This window comes from Pogoniulus pusillus, chromosome 7, assembly GCF_015220805.1.
Source record: "Pogoniulus pusillus isolate bPogPus1 chromosome 7, bPogPus1.pri, whole genome shotgun sequence".
Lineage (NCBI taxonomy): Eukaryota > Metazoa > Chordata > Aves > Piciformes > Lybiidae > Pogoniulus > Pogoniulus pusillus.
The window spans coordinates 25633594-25649499 of record NC_087270.1 but is presented as its reverse complement, the minus strand read 5'-3'; the positions used below and the strand labels follow the sequence as shown (position 1 = coordinate 25649499).

The 15906-nt window shown below is 58.9% G+C and overlaps 1 protein-coding gene across 1 annotated transcript; it reads right to left on the bottom strand.

Moving 5' to 3' along the window:
- Positions 1–476: 476 nt before the first annotated feature.
- On the bottom strand, positions 477–15702 carry LOC135177086 (uncharacterized). Its single transcript, XM_064146752.1, has 10 exons — positions 15680–15702; positions 15176–15327; positions 10174–12780; positions 8748–9767; positions 7768–7833; positions 6487–6587; positions 5796–5860; positions 4687–4838; positions 4452–4604; positions 477–1046 (listed from the first exon to the last, which is right to left on the bottom strand). The coding sequence occupies exons 1-10, from the start codon at positions 15700–15702 to the stop codon at positions 730–732; spliced, it is 4656 nt and encodes a 1551-aa protein (XP_064002822.1). The 3' UTR covers positions 477–729.
- Positions 15703–15906: the final 204 nt, after the last annotated feature.

Genomic DNA, 15906 nt, shown 5'->3' with positions numbered 1-15906 from the left:
TGCGCAGCCCGCGGCAGGCAGCGCCCTCTAGTGGCACCTTCGCCGCCGCACTGCTTGCACAGCCTCCCGCACCCGCAGGCAACGGAAGGGGAGGAAGATATTTCCCCTTTGGAAAGCCCTAAGTTAGACAAATAGGTACTTGCCAAGCCCTCAGCTGCAGGCCAAGCTGGGGAGACAGCTGGGAAGAACCACGGAGCGTTATGTGGTGCTGCTGCTTCTTGCAGCCGGCAGCTCAGCAGCCAGCATCCATGCAAGCGCCAAAAACGCCGTCCCTGCTGTGGAAGGAAAGGGGATCCACAGGCTGGAACCTCACAGGGATTCTCCCAAACGCTGCCAGAAAGGGGCAGCGAGGATGGAAGCAGGCTCCTGCAGATCACCAGCTTGCTGCGGGGCTTCCTGTAGAGCTGTCCCTTCGGGGCAGGTGGAAGCAGGCAGCCCCCAGAGCACAGCTGCAGGATCAGTTTTAGTTTCTCCCATGAAGCACCAAAACTTTTTATTTCCTCTTTTAAAAAGAAGGGGGGTGGGGGTTAACGCTTACCGTTCTGCACAGCACATCAGGGTAATAAATAAGTTACATGGTGAGGCAGGCTCTGACGGGACGTCCCTGGGCTGAAAGCACACCAGAGAGGCTGGCACAGCCGAGCAGCCTGTGGCAGCCAAGGAAGGCAGGAGGCGCCTCGCAGGTTGCCAGGCTGGCAGAAGGGTTGGAAGAAGGTCCCTCATGCCCTCTCAGAGTGGGGTGGACTGCTCCAGGTACAGCTGGTATGCCTGGGCAGAGGGGCTCCGGACCCCCCACAGCCACTCGGGGGTCCTGGCCCTCAGCTTCAGCTGGAAGGGGTCGAGGCGCAGACACTGCCCCAGGTCCTGCAGCTCTATCGCCGGCTCCTCCGCAGCCCTGCCCGGGGCTTCCTCAGGGCTTGGGAGCCTCCTGCGGCTGCGCCTCTGCCTGCCCGCCCTGCACATGGCACCAGCGGCTACCAGCATCGCCAGGGCAGCCACGATGGCTGCCCCGACCAGCATGTCAGCATGCTGGAGGAAAACGATCCCTGCAAAGAGAGGGGACATGGCCTTGTCCTGCTGGCCCCAGCTCTGCTCATGCAGTCCCCCCCCAGCACAGCTGCCCTGCTCAGCCTCAGACCCACACCTCAGGCTCCTCTTCCAGCAGGGTCAGCACCCACCCTGCTGCCTTCCAGAAACCTTCACAGTGGTCTCCAGGGCAGAGCATCACTCCCAAACCTCCATTCCAAAGAAAAAGAACCAAGGAATAGTGTGGGTTGGGAAGCTCTCTGAGATCATCCAGTCCAGACATCAACCCAACACCACCATGGCCACCAAACCATGTCCCCAAGTGCTATGTTTCAGAACACAGTTCTGGAACACCTCCAGGGATGGGGACTTCACCAGCTCCCTGGGCAGCCTGTGCCAGTCGTTACCCACTCTTGCAGCAAAGAAATTGTTGCTGATATCCAGTCTGAATCTCCCCAGGTGCAACTTGAGGCCACTTCCCCTCCTCCTGTCACTTGTTCCCAGGGAGTCTGCTCCAACCCCCCCGTGGCTCCAGCTTCCTCTCAGGGAGCTGCAGAAAGTAATGAGATCTGCCCTCAGCCTCCTCTTCTCCACTCTAAACACCTCCCTGCTCTGTCAGCTGCTCAACCCCAGCTCTCTTCACCAGACCCTTCCCCACCTTCCTTGCCCTTCTCTGCACCCTCTCCAGCCCCTCAATGTCCTTCTCACAGTGAGGGCCCAGAACTGAACCCAGCACTCCAGGTGCAGCCTCCCATGCTGAGTGCAGGAGGATAATCCCTGCCCTGCTCCTGCTGCCCACACCATTGCTGATCCAGGCCAGGCTGCTGGTACCCTCCTTGGCCACACTGCTGCCTCACATTAGCCCAAGAACCAGCTGCAGGAATAGCTCAGGGCTGGTGCTACCCCAGGAGAGCCCCAACAGAGCAAAGGCATTACCAAACCCACCTGCAGCTTACATAAGGGCTAGAAGACCATTGCCACCCAGACCTGCAGGGTCTCCTTCTCCCCAGGAGGGAGAACTGCCCCTGTATAGAAATGTTTCCTCTGTAGCACCACATCCAGCCAGGGCTGCGGAGGCCCAGCCTGCAGAAGGGCTTGGGAGGCTGGATGAGAGATGCAGTTTGGCCGCAAGCTGACATGGAGCTTTGAGCCACCCCTGGTGCTGCAGGGCTCAGCAGCAGCTGCGAGGAGAGCACATTGCAGGCCATTGGTGGGCTGCACCCCAGGAGGACCCAGCACTGCCAGGCTGGACCAGACAGCTCTGATTCTAGCCCAGCACCTCGCTGGCATCTTGCTCAGCCTTGTGTCAAACACATCAGGGGAGCATGGGGCCAGGCAGCAGGAACATCGACACCTCTCTCATGGAGCTCTGCACAGTATGGCAGAGAGGCTGCAGGGCACCTCCAGGAGGGACCAGGCTTGCCCTTGGAGGAGTGCCCAAGCTTGTGGACCACATCCATTTCAGCAGTGAGGTCTCACAGATCACCCCTGGCCACGCTCTGCTTACACCAAAGCCCAGCAGCCAAGGCCACAAGGTGCAGGAGGCTCACAGGAGGATGAAGGCTTGGACATGCCAAGCTCCACTGCTGATGGCCAAAAAAGCAGCAGCTGGATGGAGGGAAGAGCCTCGTGGAAGCCTTGTGCTTGGAAGTGCCAACGCAGGCAAGCGAGCAGAAGACATCAGCAAAGCTCCCCAGCGGTTAAGCACTGTGCAGTGCTCCAGGCTCAGGCACTTGGCTCCCTGCTCCCAAGAAGTGTGAGCCTCACCAAGGATTTCCACCTGGCAGGCAGATGGAACCACAGGGTCAGAGAGGGGCTGAGGTGGGAAGGGACCTCTGGAGGACACCTGATCCAGCCCAGCTGCTCAAGCAGGTCCACCTAGAGCTGGTTGCACAGGGTCATGAATAGAGGGTTTAATATCTGCAAGGCTGGAGGCTCCAGAAACTCCCTGGGCAGCAGGTGCCACTCTTTAGTCACCTTCACAGCAGAGAGGAGGTTCAGAAGGAACCTGCTGTGTTTCTTTGTGCCCACTGCCTCTGGCCCTGTTGCTGGGCACAGAGCAGAGCCTGACACTGTCTTTCCACCCTCTTCCCTTCAGGTATTCATACACACCCATAAGATCTCCCTGAGGTTAAACAGTCCCAGCTCACTCAGCCTCTCCTCATGCTCCAGTCCCCTAATGAACCTTGTGGTCCTCCATGGACCTTCCTTGACCTGAGGAGCCCAGAAGAACCAGGGCTCCTGACAGCTTTCAGGCACAGCTGTGCTCCCAAAATCTCTCCCAAGATGTTGTTCCCAGCAAGCAGTAATCCTTTAACCTGACCCAGCTCACCCCTAGGGTATCCATTGAGGCAGGTCTGGATGATGCTCCAAAGGAGCCTGCAAAGGCCACATTTCCTCTGTCTATGAGACTCTCCTCCTAGCTCAGATCCCCACACTCCCAAAACCTCACTCTTCCTCCTCACATCTGCCTCCAAGTCTGCTCACACCTGAAGACAACTCTCAAAGAAGACCTCTTAAAGCCAAAAGGAGGAAGCCTACAAGATATCCCAACACCTGCAGCAACCCCTCCAGGAGCTGAGCCCTTTTTCTGCCCCACAGGCAAGGCCCATTAGCAGAGACAGCTGGCAGGACCCCACTCAGGAGGAGTACCCATGGGGTCCTCCAGGAGCTCCTGCTCTGGCAGGGAGGTTGGACCTGCAGCACTGTGTCCAGTTCTAGAGCCCCTGTTAGGAGAAAGCTCTGGATGTGCTGGGAAGCAGGAGAGCCTCTTCCCTGGGAGCTGGCCTGAAGTGATCAGGTACTCCCAGAAAACGAATCGCTGCAGGAGGCTGCTGCACTGGAACAGCCTCAGCAGAGAAGGGCCACGAGGATGAGCAGAGGGCTGGAGCTGCTCTGCTGTGAGCACAGGCAGAGAGAGTTGGGGCTGTTCTGTCTGGAGAGGAGAAGGCTCCCAACAGACCTTATTGTGGCCTGCAAGGATCTGAATGGGGCTACAGGAAAGCTGGGGAGGGACTTTTTATGCTGTCAGGTAGTGACAGGACTGGGGAGAATGGATCCAGGCCACAAGTAGGGGAGATTCAGATTGGATGTTAGGAAGAAGTTCTTGATCATGAGGGTGGCGAGAGACTGGCACAGGTTGCCCAGGGAGGTGGTGGAAGCCTCTTCCCTGGAGGTCTTTAAGGCCAGGCTGGATGTGGCTCTGGGCAACCTGATCTAGCATGAGGTGTCCCTGGCCATGGAACTGGATGATCCTTGAGGTCCCCTCCAGCCCTGACAGTTCTGTGATCTCCAGGGGTCACCTCCCAAGCCCTGCCCTTGTGCCCACCCTGAAGCACTCATACCCAGGCTGCCTGTGGCAAGAACGATGCTGCACAGACACCCGGACACAAAGACAGCAGCAGGGCCACTGATGTGCCCCCTACCTGATCGGGGAGCAGGGACACAGGAGGTGCCAGCCTTGGTGGGAGAATGGTCTTCATAGCCCTCTTTGCAGCGGCAGAGGTAGGTGCCCAGGCCGTTGAAGCACTCTGCCTCCTCCCCGCAGAGGCTGGCCCCGGCGCTGCATTCGTCCACGTCTGCAACGTGAGCACAGAGAGGGGCTGTGAGCTGGGTCAGGCTTGGCACGGAAGGGTTCAGCCCAGCGAGTAGAGCACTCACCTTCAACCAGCAGCGACAGCAGCTGCAGCTGCTCTGCTCCTGCCCAGAGGCTCAGCAGCTGCTCCAGCTGGGACTGCAGCAGCACGGGCAGGTTCCTCTCCTCTGGCTTCAGCTGCACCCAGAAGCTCAGCAGCAGGTTGGCACTGCTGGTCCTGCAGGCAGAGGAGAGCCCAGGCTGAGGCAGAGTCACTGCCAAGGCCAGCTCTGACAGCCACTTAGACCTTCCACCCCTTCCTGGCAGCCCCTGCTGCTGCAGGCTGGAGCACCTGCTCTGTGGGGATAGGCTGGAAGAGCTGGGGCTGCTCAGCCTGGAGAAGAGAAGGCTCCAGGGAGACCTCGGAGCAGCCTTCCAGTACCTGAAGGGGCTCCAGGAGAGCGACTTTTGACAGGGGCTGGAAGTGACAGGATGAGGGACAAGGAAGAAGCAGCTGGAAGAGAGGAAATCGAGACTGGAGATGAGGAGTAAATTCTTCCCAGTGAGAGTGGGGAGACACTGGCACAGGCTGCCCAGGGAGGCTGTGGCTGCCCTCTCCCTGGAGATGTTCCAGGCCAGGTTGGATGAGCCCTTGAGCAACCTGTGCTGGTGGGAGGTGTCCCTGCCCATGGCAGGAGGTTGGCACTGGATAATCCTGAAGGTCCCTTCCAGGCCAACCCATTCTGCAATTCTAGATTGTGACAAGAGACAACTTTGCTCTTGGACCAAGGGAAGGATGAGAGCCTCCCCACTGGCAGCTGGGCTGAAGTGACCAGAAACTGAACTGCAGCCAGAATCTGCTGCCCTGGACCAGCCTCAGCAAAGTGTCAGGGACCTGCTGCCAGCTGCCAGCTTTCTCCAGGAGACACTGTGGCAGGGGTGAGGATTCTCATTTCTCCAGACCCTGAATCCTTTCTGGACCTAGAAATGCCCTGGGCAGCACCAGGCATCCATTTTTACCACCTGTCCTCTAGAAAACAGATTTAGGTTATTTCCTTCTTTCAGGACAAGTTAGAGATGACAGCAGAGGAGCCAGGTGAGGTGTCTGAGGAGGGAGGGGGAGAAGCCAAGCCACCACTGCCCAAGAATCATGCCAGAGACAGCTGCCAAGCCAGCAGCACAGCACCCAGCCTACCTTTTGACCTCCTTTAGCTTGATCTCACTGACCCTACTGGCAGAAAGCTTCAGGTTCTCCTGGATCTGCAAAGGAACAGAAGGAGCAGCAGCCCTGAGCTGACCTTTGGTAGGCAGGAGCAGGGCAGCAATCAATTTCTTTGCTTAGTGTTCCTGCACACCTCTTCCCTTGCACAAACTGCTTAGGATGCCTTAGATGTGCCTCAGTTCACTGCTTTGAGTCTTCTCCCCCTCAGCCTCAGCTCAACAAGAGGTCCTTTGGGAAAGGGAAGGGCAACAGGAGTGCCAGGCAAGCATCTGGGTGCTCACCCATGGAAGAGCAGCAGCAGGTGGACAGCAGCTCTAGGCTGAGTGCTCCACCTGCTCCCCACTGCATCTCCAAAAAGCAGTTTAGGGGCAGCCCTGAGCACACCTGCCCTCCCCAAGGCCCTGGCTACAAGCTGCCCTGCTTGCAGAGCTGTCACCTTGGCTCTGCAGTGCCAGGCTGCTGAGAGGGGCTGCAGTGAGCCAGCTGCTGCAGCCTGGCATCCTCAGAGGACAGCCAGCACAAGCAGCTCAGGGCTGGAGGAGAGGGGGCTCACCCTGGGGGCTTCACAGACAGCCCCTGGAGTGAAGGCACACACCATGGGCTCCTCTAGTTGAAGAGCTGAGGCATCACACTGGGTTTTCTCCCTCTTCCCTTGCCTACTTACATGGCTCTTCACAGAGTTGAGGAGACCTTTCTGGAGCCTGCTTCTGCCCTGAGGAATCCAGTGCTTGGGTGTGATTTCAGCAGCAACTTCAAACAACACATCTGTCAGAAGGCACAAGAGGCTGCTGTGGTGAAGCCCTCCAGACACAGAGAGGCTCCTGGAGCGTGTCTGTGCTGCAGGGGCACGCCAAGGCTTGCCTGCCTTGGTGCCACAGGGCTACTTCCAGAGGCTGTGCACCAGGTGGAACACAGCATCTCCATTTCAGCTGGGGAAGGCCCCCAAGACCAGCAAGCCCAACTGCCAACCCGACACCACCATTCCCACTGAAAGGCACCTCCCAGAGCGTTGTGTCTCAGACACCTCTGGGCATGGTGACTCCACCACCTCCCCGGGCAGCCTGCTCCAGCCAGAGCTGTGGAGCAGCAGGTGAGGCCCAGCCACAGCTAATGCTCAGTGCTGAACACCAGACCTGCCCTTGCCGCAGCAGTGTCTGAAGCACAGTGAGTGTCCCCCCACACCCACGTGGCTGCAGCTATTCCCTTTCCCAAGGTGATCACCAGAGCTCGTGGTCGAGTCCCCTGAGTGCCTTTCTCTTGCCCACCCTGGGCTCAGCTGAGACAAACTGCTGTGGTCTGTGGGAAGCCAGGCTGGCAGAGATCCACCAGCACCTGCTGGCTGTTCAGCAGCATCTCCTGTCCAAAGCTTGCACTTCTCTCTGCTGACTCCTGGGTCCAAGCTCTGCCTGCCAGCCAGCCACACAAGCCCAGCGCTGTGCTCACATATGGTTTGGGTTTTTAAGTCCTCTCCCCAGTCTGAGGAGCAGAACTCCTTCAGGCTTCAGACCCAGGTAGTTGAGACACCCACTGCAGTGCATCAGAGGAACTGAGGCTCCTCTACCCTCATTGAGCTCAGGAATAAGATCTTTACACAGCAGAGGAAACAGCCTCAAATTCACCAGGGGAGGGTTAGGTTGGAGTTTAGAAGCAGCTTTTTCCCTGAAGGGGTTCTCAAGGCCTGGCAGTGGCTGCCCAGGGAGGAGGTTGAATGCCCATGGCTGGAGGTGTTTGAAAGAGGCAGAGCTGTGGTGCTGAGGGCCGTGGCTCAGCCCCAGCCCTGGCAGAGGTAGAGACTGGTTGTGCTGGCTGAGCTCAAGGGGCTCTTCCAGCCTAAAGCACTCTGTGACTCCACTGTGCAGCAGCACTTTTCACTGCTTCCCAAGCTTGCTGCCCACCCCGAGAGCAGTGTGCTGAGCTGAGAGCAGTGTTTGCCCCAGATGCTCACCTCCAGGGTGGTGCTGGGCTTGCAGCTCTGTGCCGTTCTCCAGCAAGGCCAGGGCAGAAAGCAGATCTGTCAAAGGAAAGGATCAGCCTGCTGGCCTCGGGGCCCTAGGAAGGGCAGGGGGAAGTACTTTGCAAGAAGAGTGCTGTGTGCCAGCTCCTGCCTGTGTTCCTTGTCCAGAAATTCAACCCCCAGCTCTAAATACAATCTGCTCTGCAGTGGGAAGTGATCTTTAGGAGGAAGCCTCCCCCAGCGACCCTCAGCCCTGTTTCTGGCCACAGAGGAGATGCTAATCCTGCAAAGGCACTGGAGGGGCCTGCCTTGGCCCCTGGCTGAGCACAAAGCACCTTCTCCATCAGGTGCCAGCAACTGCAAGCAAACTCTTGCCCACACCTGTAGAGAACACTTTGGAGGGGAGGGAAGGTCCCCTCCTGACACCTGACAGTTGGACCCAATGGCTTAGAGGTCTTCTCCAACCTTAATGATCTACCTTCAGGCAGAAATTAATATACCCCAGGGGTTGACTATTCCTGTTGAAGAAGCCTACCATCAACTCCTACACTCTCCAGGGACACAAATCCTGGCATTCTTCCCCTTCTGCCTCTAACTTCTCAGTTGCCCTGGCTAGGAGCCCCATGCCAGGCTACAGCCACGGGCACCAAAGCAAGTCAGAACAGTTTAAGCCCACGCTGAGCATCGGCAAGCCTGCTCTGGGGGCGAAGCCACAGCGAAGAGGCTCATCTAGAGCAGCTGGGTCGGAAAGCAGCCTCTCCTTGTCAAGAGGAGCAGCAGGCCATAGATGATGCCTGTGTCCTCTCCAGCACGGCTTCGCCCGGCTGCAGGAGCGAAGAGTGCTGCCACATGGACCGACTGAAGGTGGCAGCCATGCCCACAAACAAAAGGAGAGCTCTACACCACTGGAAGTGGATGCTGCACAGCGTGGGGCAGCAGCTCAGCCACCAACAGCCCCAAAACCAGCTTACCAAAGAGCTCCTCAGGTCCTTCTCCCGGAGACGTCCCATCCCCAGCTGTCACACCAGGAGAAGGGGAGAGAGGAGTGGCTTCTGTGCTCCTGCTCAGCAGAGCCTCTTCCAGCACCGGTGTCTGTGTGCCGCGTGCAGCAGCAGCCACTTCATCCCACAGGCTGGCACTGGCCTGACCCAGGCTAGATGATGTGCCAGGCACCTCTGAGGAGGGGACGCTGGCCGGGTGGCATGAAGTCAGCAGAGCAGATGCCAGAGCAGGCAGCTCAGCTTTAGGCCCAGCATCTTGCCGAGCTGGCACCGCCACCACATCCCCTTCAGCCTCTCTGCCCTCAGTGCCACCACCCTCGAGGCTCCTGTCCAGCTCGGTCTCATCCTGCAGCTGACCACACTCACTCAGGTTAGCAGGCTGAGCAGATTCCATGAGATCAGAAGGGTGCTGAGGCTCCTCGGTGGGGCTGACAGGCTCAGGCTGGATCTGCCTGCCAGCAGCCGCACGCCATGAGCCTGGCCACGCTCTCGACACAGGCAGTAAACCTTCTGCTCCTGCCATCCTCCATCTCTCTTCCTTGGAAACCTCCTGGACAGGCTCTTGGGGAGCCATGGCATCACTTGAGAGGGCAGAGTCTCTGAAGACATAATAGTGACCTCTGAAGTGCCCATAGCGGCTGCGCAGGGAGGCCCTCCCCGCCAGGAGCAGGACGCGGAGCGCGGCAGCTTGCGTGGCAAAGACCAGGGTACCGCGGCTGTGGCAGGCGTACACCACTTGGGCTTCCACCCTCGACAACACCCCCTGGAAGATTATCTTGTCCTGGTTCTTGGCACAGTCCTCGCTGCCCTGGAAGCCCTGGATGTAGATGACAACATGCTGCTGGGGGCCCGCCAGGATGGTCCAGTTGCACCAGATGTTGGTGTTGGCGTCAGCGTGAGGTGGCAGGGAAAACATCCCGGAGGCATCCCGAAGGACAAGGTGGCAGCTCCTGATGGGGGAGTACTGCACTGCCCAGGGAGGTCCCAGCTCTGGCACAGCAGAAAGGAAGCCTCCAGTCAGAGGTTGTTACACACACTCAGATGTGGGCATCTTGCCACAGGGGATGTCTGGCTCCAGACTCTCTCCCGCTGCAAGGTCTCTACAACTTGAGCCCCCAGAGCCCTCTCTGAGCTCTGCAATCAGAACTGAGCCCAGCCCACGGCTGCTCTGCAGGGTTCTGGCCCTCTGCACACACCTCCCTCCACCCCTCGCCCAGCCTTCAGCATCTGCAGCTATGTGGGTTTGCTGCCAACAGAGCTTTGGCCAACAAGACCACCTTGCTGTGAGTCTGTCCCTCCCCAGACAGGTGGGTGACAGCCTCGTCCTTCTCCCCACCAAGCAGCTCTGCCTTCAGCAGATGGCTTATACCAAGAGAAGCACTACTGGGAGACCTACCAGCACGTTCTTGTTGCTGTCCTCCTGGCACCTGGGTGTTCATCTGAGGATCAGCAGAGGGCTCCTGAGGCTCTTCACTTCTCCACACTCTTTGTCCCTGCTGGGCCACAGGAGGACCAGACTGTGCAGGAGCAGCACTGGCAGAGGCATTTCTCTGCTCTCCTGCGCCCACCTGGGGAGCTTCTGTGGTTTCCTGCATGTTGAGCCCCCCAAGGACAGAGGCAGAAGTCTGTCTGCCATGAGCAGCTGTGACCCTATGCTGCACAGGCACCACAAGCCTCGCTCCCCAGGTGCCAGGCAGGGAAGCTGGCGCCACACCAGAGCCACTGCTCTTGTGGTCCTCAGGCTGAGGGAAATTCACAACAGGCTTTGGGCCTGGGGAGGGACCACCAACCTGTGAGTCCACCAGAGTGGAGGCTGCCCCTTGCTGGCCACCTGCCTGCTCCAGCAGCTCTTGCATCCCAGGACCAAGGCATCCAGGGTGCTGGTTTGTGCCTGCTTCAGAGGCTGCTGGCAGATGGCAAGGTGGGGAAGGGGAGATCATCTCCTGGCCACCTGGGCTAGCCAGGGAGATGCCTGCCCTCAGCCTGAGGCCGACAGTGTCCAAATCCAAAACTGCTGTTGGAGAAGAGATGCTGCTGGACACAGGCTCTGCTGACGAAGGAAGGCTGAAATCAGTAGGGCCAAAGCCTGCAGGGACAGGCTCTGTGCAGGACAGCAGCCCTGCAGGCACCGCTCCTGTCCCTAGGGTGGGCACGGCTGCGGGAGGGCTCTGCAGCCCTGGCCCCGCAGCTCTGGCACTTTGGTGGGGGCAGCTCTTCACACCCGGAGCTCTCTCAGCAGCTGGGCAACTGTGGGCATTTTGGAGGCCGCTCCCGGGGTCTGTGGAGGCTGCCTGCAGGCTGTGACTGCTCTGGCTGTGCCAATGAGGATGCCCTTGAAGGATGTGCCACGGTCTTGTGGGATGCAGCACTGCTTTCTCCTCAGCAGCAACCCTCAAAGCCTCTGCAAAGGAGGCGCTCAGCAGCTGCGTGCGCTGGAGGCCACTTGTTCCCAGCCCAGGCTGAGTCATGGACAAAGCCTCGACAGCGCTTTGGCAACCTGACGGAAGCAGATGCCAGTGGTCCCCGTGTGCCACTCCGCAGGGGCTGCTCAGACTGGGCACCAGGCCCTCCGCAAGGCCGTCAGAGCCACCGCTTGCCATGCCATCTGTGCTCAGCTGGGGGTGGCTTTCATCCTTCTCTAAGCTGACTGCGCCGGGTCCCCGCTGCCTGGTGGCATCTGTGCTCCCTTGGCTGCCGCCTCCCCCTCCCGGGAGCAGCGCCTGTGAGGGCACAGCCGCGGGCGGGCGGCTGGTGCGGGTGGGCTGCACGGCGACCCGCGGCTCAGCCGGAGCCTGCAGCCCCGGGGGCGGGTGCAGGGCGGACTGCCAGCCCGACGGACCCGCTGCTGGCTGCCACAGCTGCTCTGTTGCCCGCCGGGCACCGGGCAAAGTTGCTGCCAAGAGCTCACTCGAAAGCCTGTGCATGCAACCAGAGCCCGGGGCGGTGCCCCCGCTCACCGCCAGCCTCTGCCCACAGCCGGCCTGCGCTGTGCCGGGGGAGATGTGCGCAGCTGCTCCTCTGCCTCCCGCTGCCTGGCAGCTCCTCTGAACCCCTGGCAGCTCAGACCCCAGCACGCAAGGACCTTTGGTTTCCAGGACTGAGGTCTTCACAGGTTCAACTGGGGCAATCTCAGCTGGGCTCCCTACAGCCGCAGCACCCGGCAGGATCTCTCGCTGCCGCATCCACTCGCTGCTCAGCATCGTGCCCTGGCCAAGTGCCGCGGGGCTAGGAGGGGCGGCAGAGCCCAGTGCCACGGTCTGGCCAAGTGCTGCAGGGCTAGGAGGGGCGGCAGAGCCCAGTGCCACGGTCTGGCCAAGTGCTGCAGGGCTAGGAGGGGCGGCAGAGCCCAGTGCCACGGTCTGGCCAAGTGCCGCAGGGCTAGGAGGGGCGGCAGAGCCCAGTGCCACGGTCTGGCCAAGTGCCGCAGGGCTAGGAGGGGCGGCAGAGCCCAGTGCCACGGTCTGGCCAAGTGCCGCAGGGCTAGGAGGGGTGGCAGAGCCCAGCACGTCTGTGAGGTTTTCAGGCTCAAAAATCCCACCTTGCTCTGGTAGTTCTGGAGCAGGAGTTCCAGAAGCCACTTCCCCTTTGGAGGAAGCTTCCCCTTCCTGGTCCTGGAAGATGTGGTACCTGCCTTTAAACGGTGCCTCTCTGCCGCTGGGGAGGGACCTCTTCAGCAGCACGACGTGGACAGCCCGGGCCAAGGTGGCAAAGACGTGGGTCTCCTTGTGCCAGCAGGCATAGACCACGCTGCTTTCCACCAGGGAGGAAACGCCTTGGAAGAGGATTTTGTCATCGTTCCTGTGGCAGCCCTCCTGGGTGGTGAAGCCCTGGATGTAGATGAGGATGTGCTTCCTGGAGCCTGCCCAGATGGTCCAGTTGCACCAGAGGTTTAGGGGGAAGTCGCTGCGGTATGCTGGAGGAGAGAACTCCCCATGCTCATCCGTCAGGACTCTGTGGCAGCTTCTTAGGGGTACATATGCCAATATCCAAGGAGACTCTGACCCTAGGAGACAAGGGAGCAACAACCTCAGGCTTTCCTCCATCTCCAGTTCCCACAGTGCCTCATCTTTACCTTCCATTTTCCCTTCTCTCCTCATTTTAGAAGCATAGAATGGCTTAGGTTGGAAGGGACCTCAGAGACCACCTACTCCAACTTCCCTACCATGGGCAGGGACTCCTCTCAACTAGACAAAAAGACAAAGATAGGCTGAGGAAGCTGGGGTTGTCCAGCCTAGCAAAGAGATGACTGCAGGCACCTCGTAGCTGCCTTCCAGTATCTGAAAGGATGCTGCAGGAAGGCTGGAGAGGAACTATTCATAAGGGTGTCTAGAGACAGGGTAAGGGAGAATGGTTTTAAGCTGAGAGTGAATAAGTTTTGACTGGATATTAGAAAGAAGTGTGGAGAGACTCTAGAAGAGGTTTCCCAGGGAGGCTGTGGATTCCTCCTTCCTGGGGTTATTCAAGGCCAGGTTGGATGAGACCTTGAATTCAGCTGTCCCACCCCCTCCCTATTTGCCAAGCAGCTTGAAGCCCACCAGCAGGAGGACATGCAGGTGGTGTCATGCCAGGTCTTGAGTCCAAGAGGAGGAAGCCACCTGAGCATACCCCCATGCAGCATGCCTAAGGCTATCATCCTTTCCACCTCGAGTGACACTTTCCTGCCAGGAGCCTGCCCCGAATCCCCTCTCCAGCAGTGCTCACTGGGTATGTGCTGCTCCAGGCTACTTGGAGGGCTGAGGCACCCAGAGAAGCCTTGGCCACCACCTGCCCCCAGTGGTGCTAGACTTCTGCCACTCTAGCCTGGGGCACAGTCATGCTCTGAGTACCCCCAGGACAGCCACGCAGTCAGTGCTGCTCACCTCAGGTTGGCAGCTGCCCATAGAACAGGTTGGGTTACAAGGAACCCTTAAAGGTCCTCTTGTCCAAGCCACCTGCAGTGAGCAGGGACGCTCCAGCAGACTGCTCAGAGCCCCATCCAGCTGGTGCTGGAACATTTCCAGGGGTGAGGTAGCTGCCATCTCTCTGGACCACCTGTAAGGGCGTCTCACCACTCAGCACCAAACATTTCTCCCTTCTCTCTAGTCCAAGACTCCTGCTTTTAGTCCCAAACCATCACCCCCTGCCCTCCTCCAGCCATGGGGCCAGAGATTTTTGGAGAGCAAAGGCTCAGGGGATGGCTGCATCAGGACAGAGGCACGAAGGGCAGGCACAGGCTGCACTCCGTGGTCAGCAGAGGGGCAGCGTTTGCTGTCCACACACACGCAGAGCCGGAAGGTAGTGCTCTACTGAAGGCCCTTCCAGCTCCTTTGCTTTGAAGGGTTCAGCCAAGCAAGAAGCCCTCACAGCCCCAGTGCAATGAGCAGCTCACTGCATCTCCCTGCAGACAGCTGAGCCCTCAAAGCAGGAAACACCTTCTCCTCAAGGACAAAATGCAGCAGAGTCACAGAATGCATAGGTTTGGCAAGGACCTTCCCAGGGCATCTCGTCCAACTCCCTGCACTCAGCAGGGACACCTCCAGCTAGAGCAGGCTGCACAGGGACACGGCAAGGCTGAGCTTGAAGGTCTGCAGGGACAGGGCTTCAAGCACAGCCCTGGGCAGCCTGTGCCAGTGTCTCACCACTCTGCTTCTGCACAACTTCCTCCTGAGGTCCAACCTAACTCTGCCCTGCTTCAGTTCCAAACCATTGCCCTTGTCATATCCCCACAGGCTCTCCCCAGCCTGCTTGTAGTTCCCCTTCAGATACTGAAATGCAGCTCTAAGGTCTGCCTGGAGCCTTCTCCTCTCCAGGCTGAACAGCCCCAACTCTCCCAGCCTGTCCCCACAGCAGCCCTCTGAGCATCTTGGTGTCCTCCTCTGGACCCCCTCCAGCACTGGAAGTCCCAGAGCTGGGCACAGTGCTCCAACTTCAGCATTTCCTACCAATGCTGTCACAAAGCCAGAGGAGCCAGGAGCGACTCCACCCCACAGGGGCATCATCACATCTGCTCCTGCTTTTAACTGCTGCTCAACAGTGGTTTGCTAACAGCATGCTGCTGCTCCTGCCCTGCAGCAGGGCCCTGGCAGCCCTTGCACAGTGGTTCACCTTATCTCCCCCACCTCTTCACATCACAGAAGGGCTTGAGTTGGGAGGGACTTTAAAGACCACCCAGTTCCAACCCCCTTGCCACAGAGTGGGACACCTCTCACTAACCCAGGCTGCCCAAAGCTTCATCCAGCCACGTTCCCTTCCCTCTCCAATCCACTCTGGGGCCAGGATGCTGCTCCTGGCTTTTCACAACCACGGCTGGAGGTACTCAGCAAATTCTGGGGAGAATTTACTCAGGCTTTTAAAAAAGCCAACACAAACCCAACAATAATAAGGGGAGGGGAAAGGTATAGCTGAGAATTCCTTCTTACCTGCTTTAACCTTCTGATCTTCTCGAGAGGACCCACATGCCTGTAAAGAAAAGAGACCCTTCCTGCAGGTCCAGCTGCCACTGCCACCACCTGTGCTGCTCAGAGGCAGGGAGCAGCTTGGGGCTTTGCCTGTGCCTGCAGCAAGCCCCTGCCTCCCCACCCCATTAATAAATAATTAACTTACAAGTGAATAAATTCCCTCCCTCCAACTGCCTTGCCTGAGCTACGTTGCTGAGTTAGAGCTGGGACAAAACCAGTCTCAAAGCAGAGCAAATCCCAGCACCACTCAACCATAGAGTGCTTCCTCAGAGAACCCTTTGAGCACCAAAAGGCCACCAAAAGCTCTCCCTGGAGCCAAACAACCCCAACTCTCCCAGCAGAGAGGCTCCAGGTCATTGTTGTGGCCTCCCCTGGAGTGGGGATCCACATCTTTCTTGTGACACAGAGGGACAATGCAGAGGAGAGCAGGTTTGGAAGCAGAGATCACTGGCTCCCAGCACTCACCCCCGGAGCAGCACAGGCAGCATCACCACGGGACCTCAGCACCAACCGAGCAGCCTGACTGCCACCAGCTGGTCCCGACACCCAGGGTGGCAGGAGCAGGGCCAGAAGCATCAGGGAGGGTAGAAGTTTCATGGCAGAGGTTTAGCAGAGGCACAGCACAAAGATGAGAACAAACAAAAGAAAAGGCTCTCCCTCCCTACAGCAGCGAGCCAGGCAGGAGCAAACCC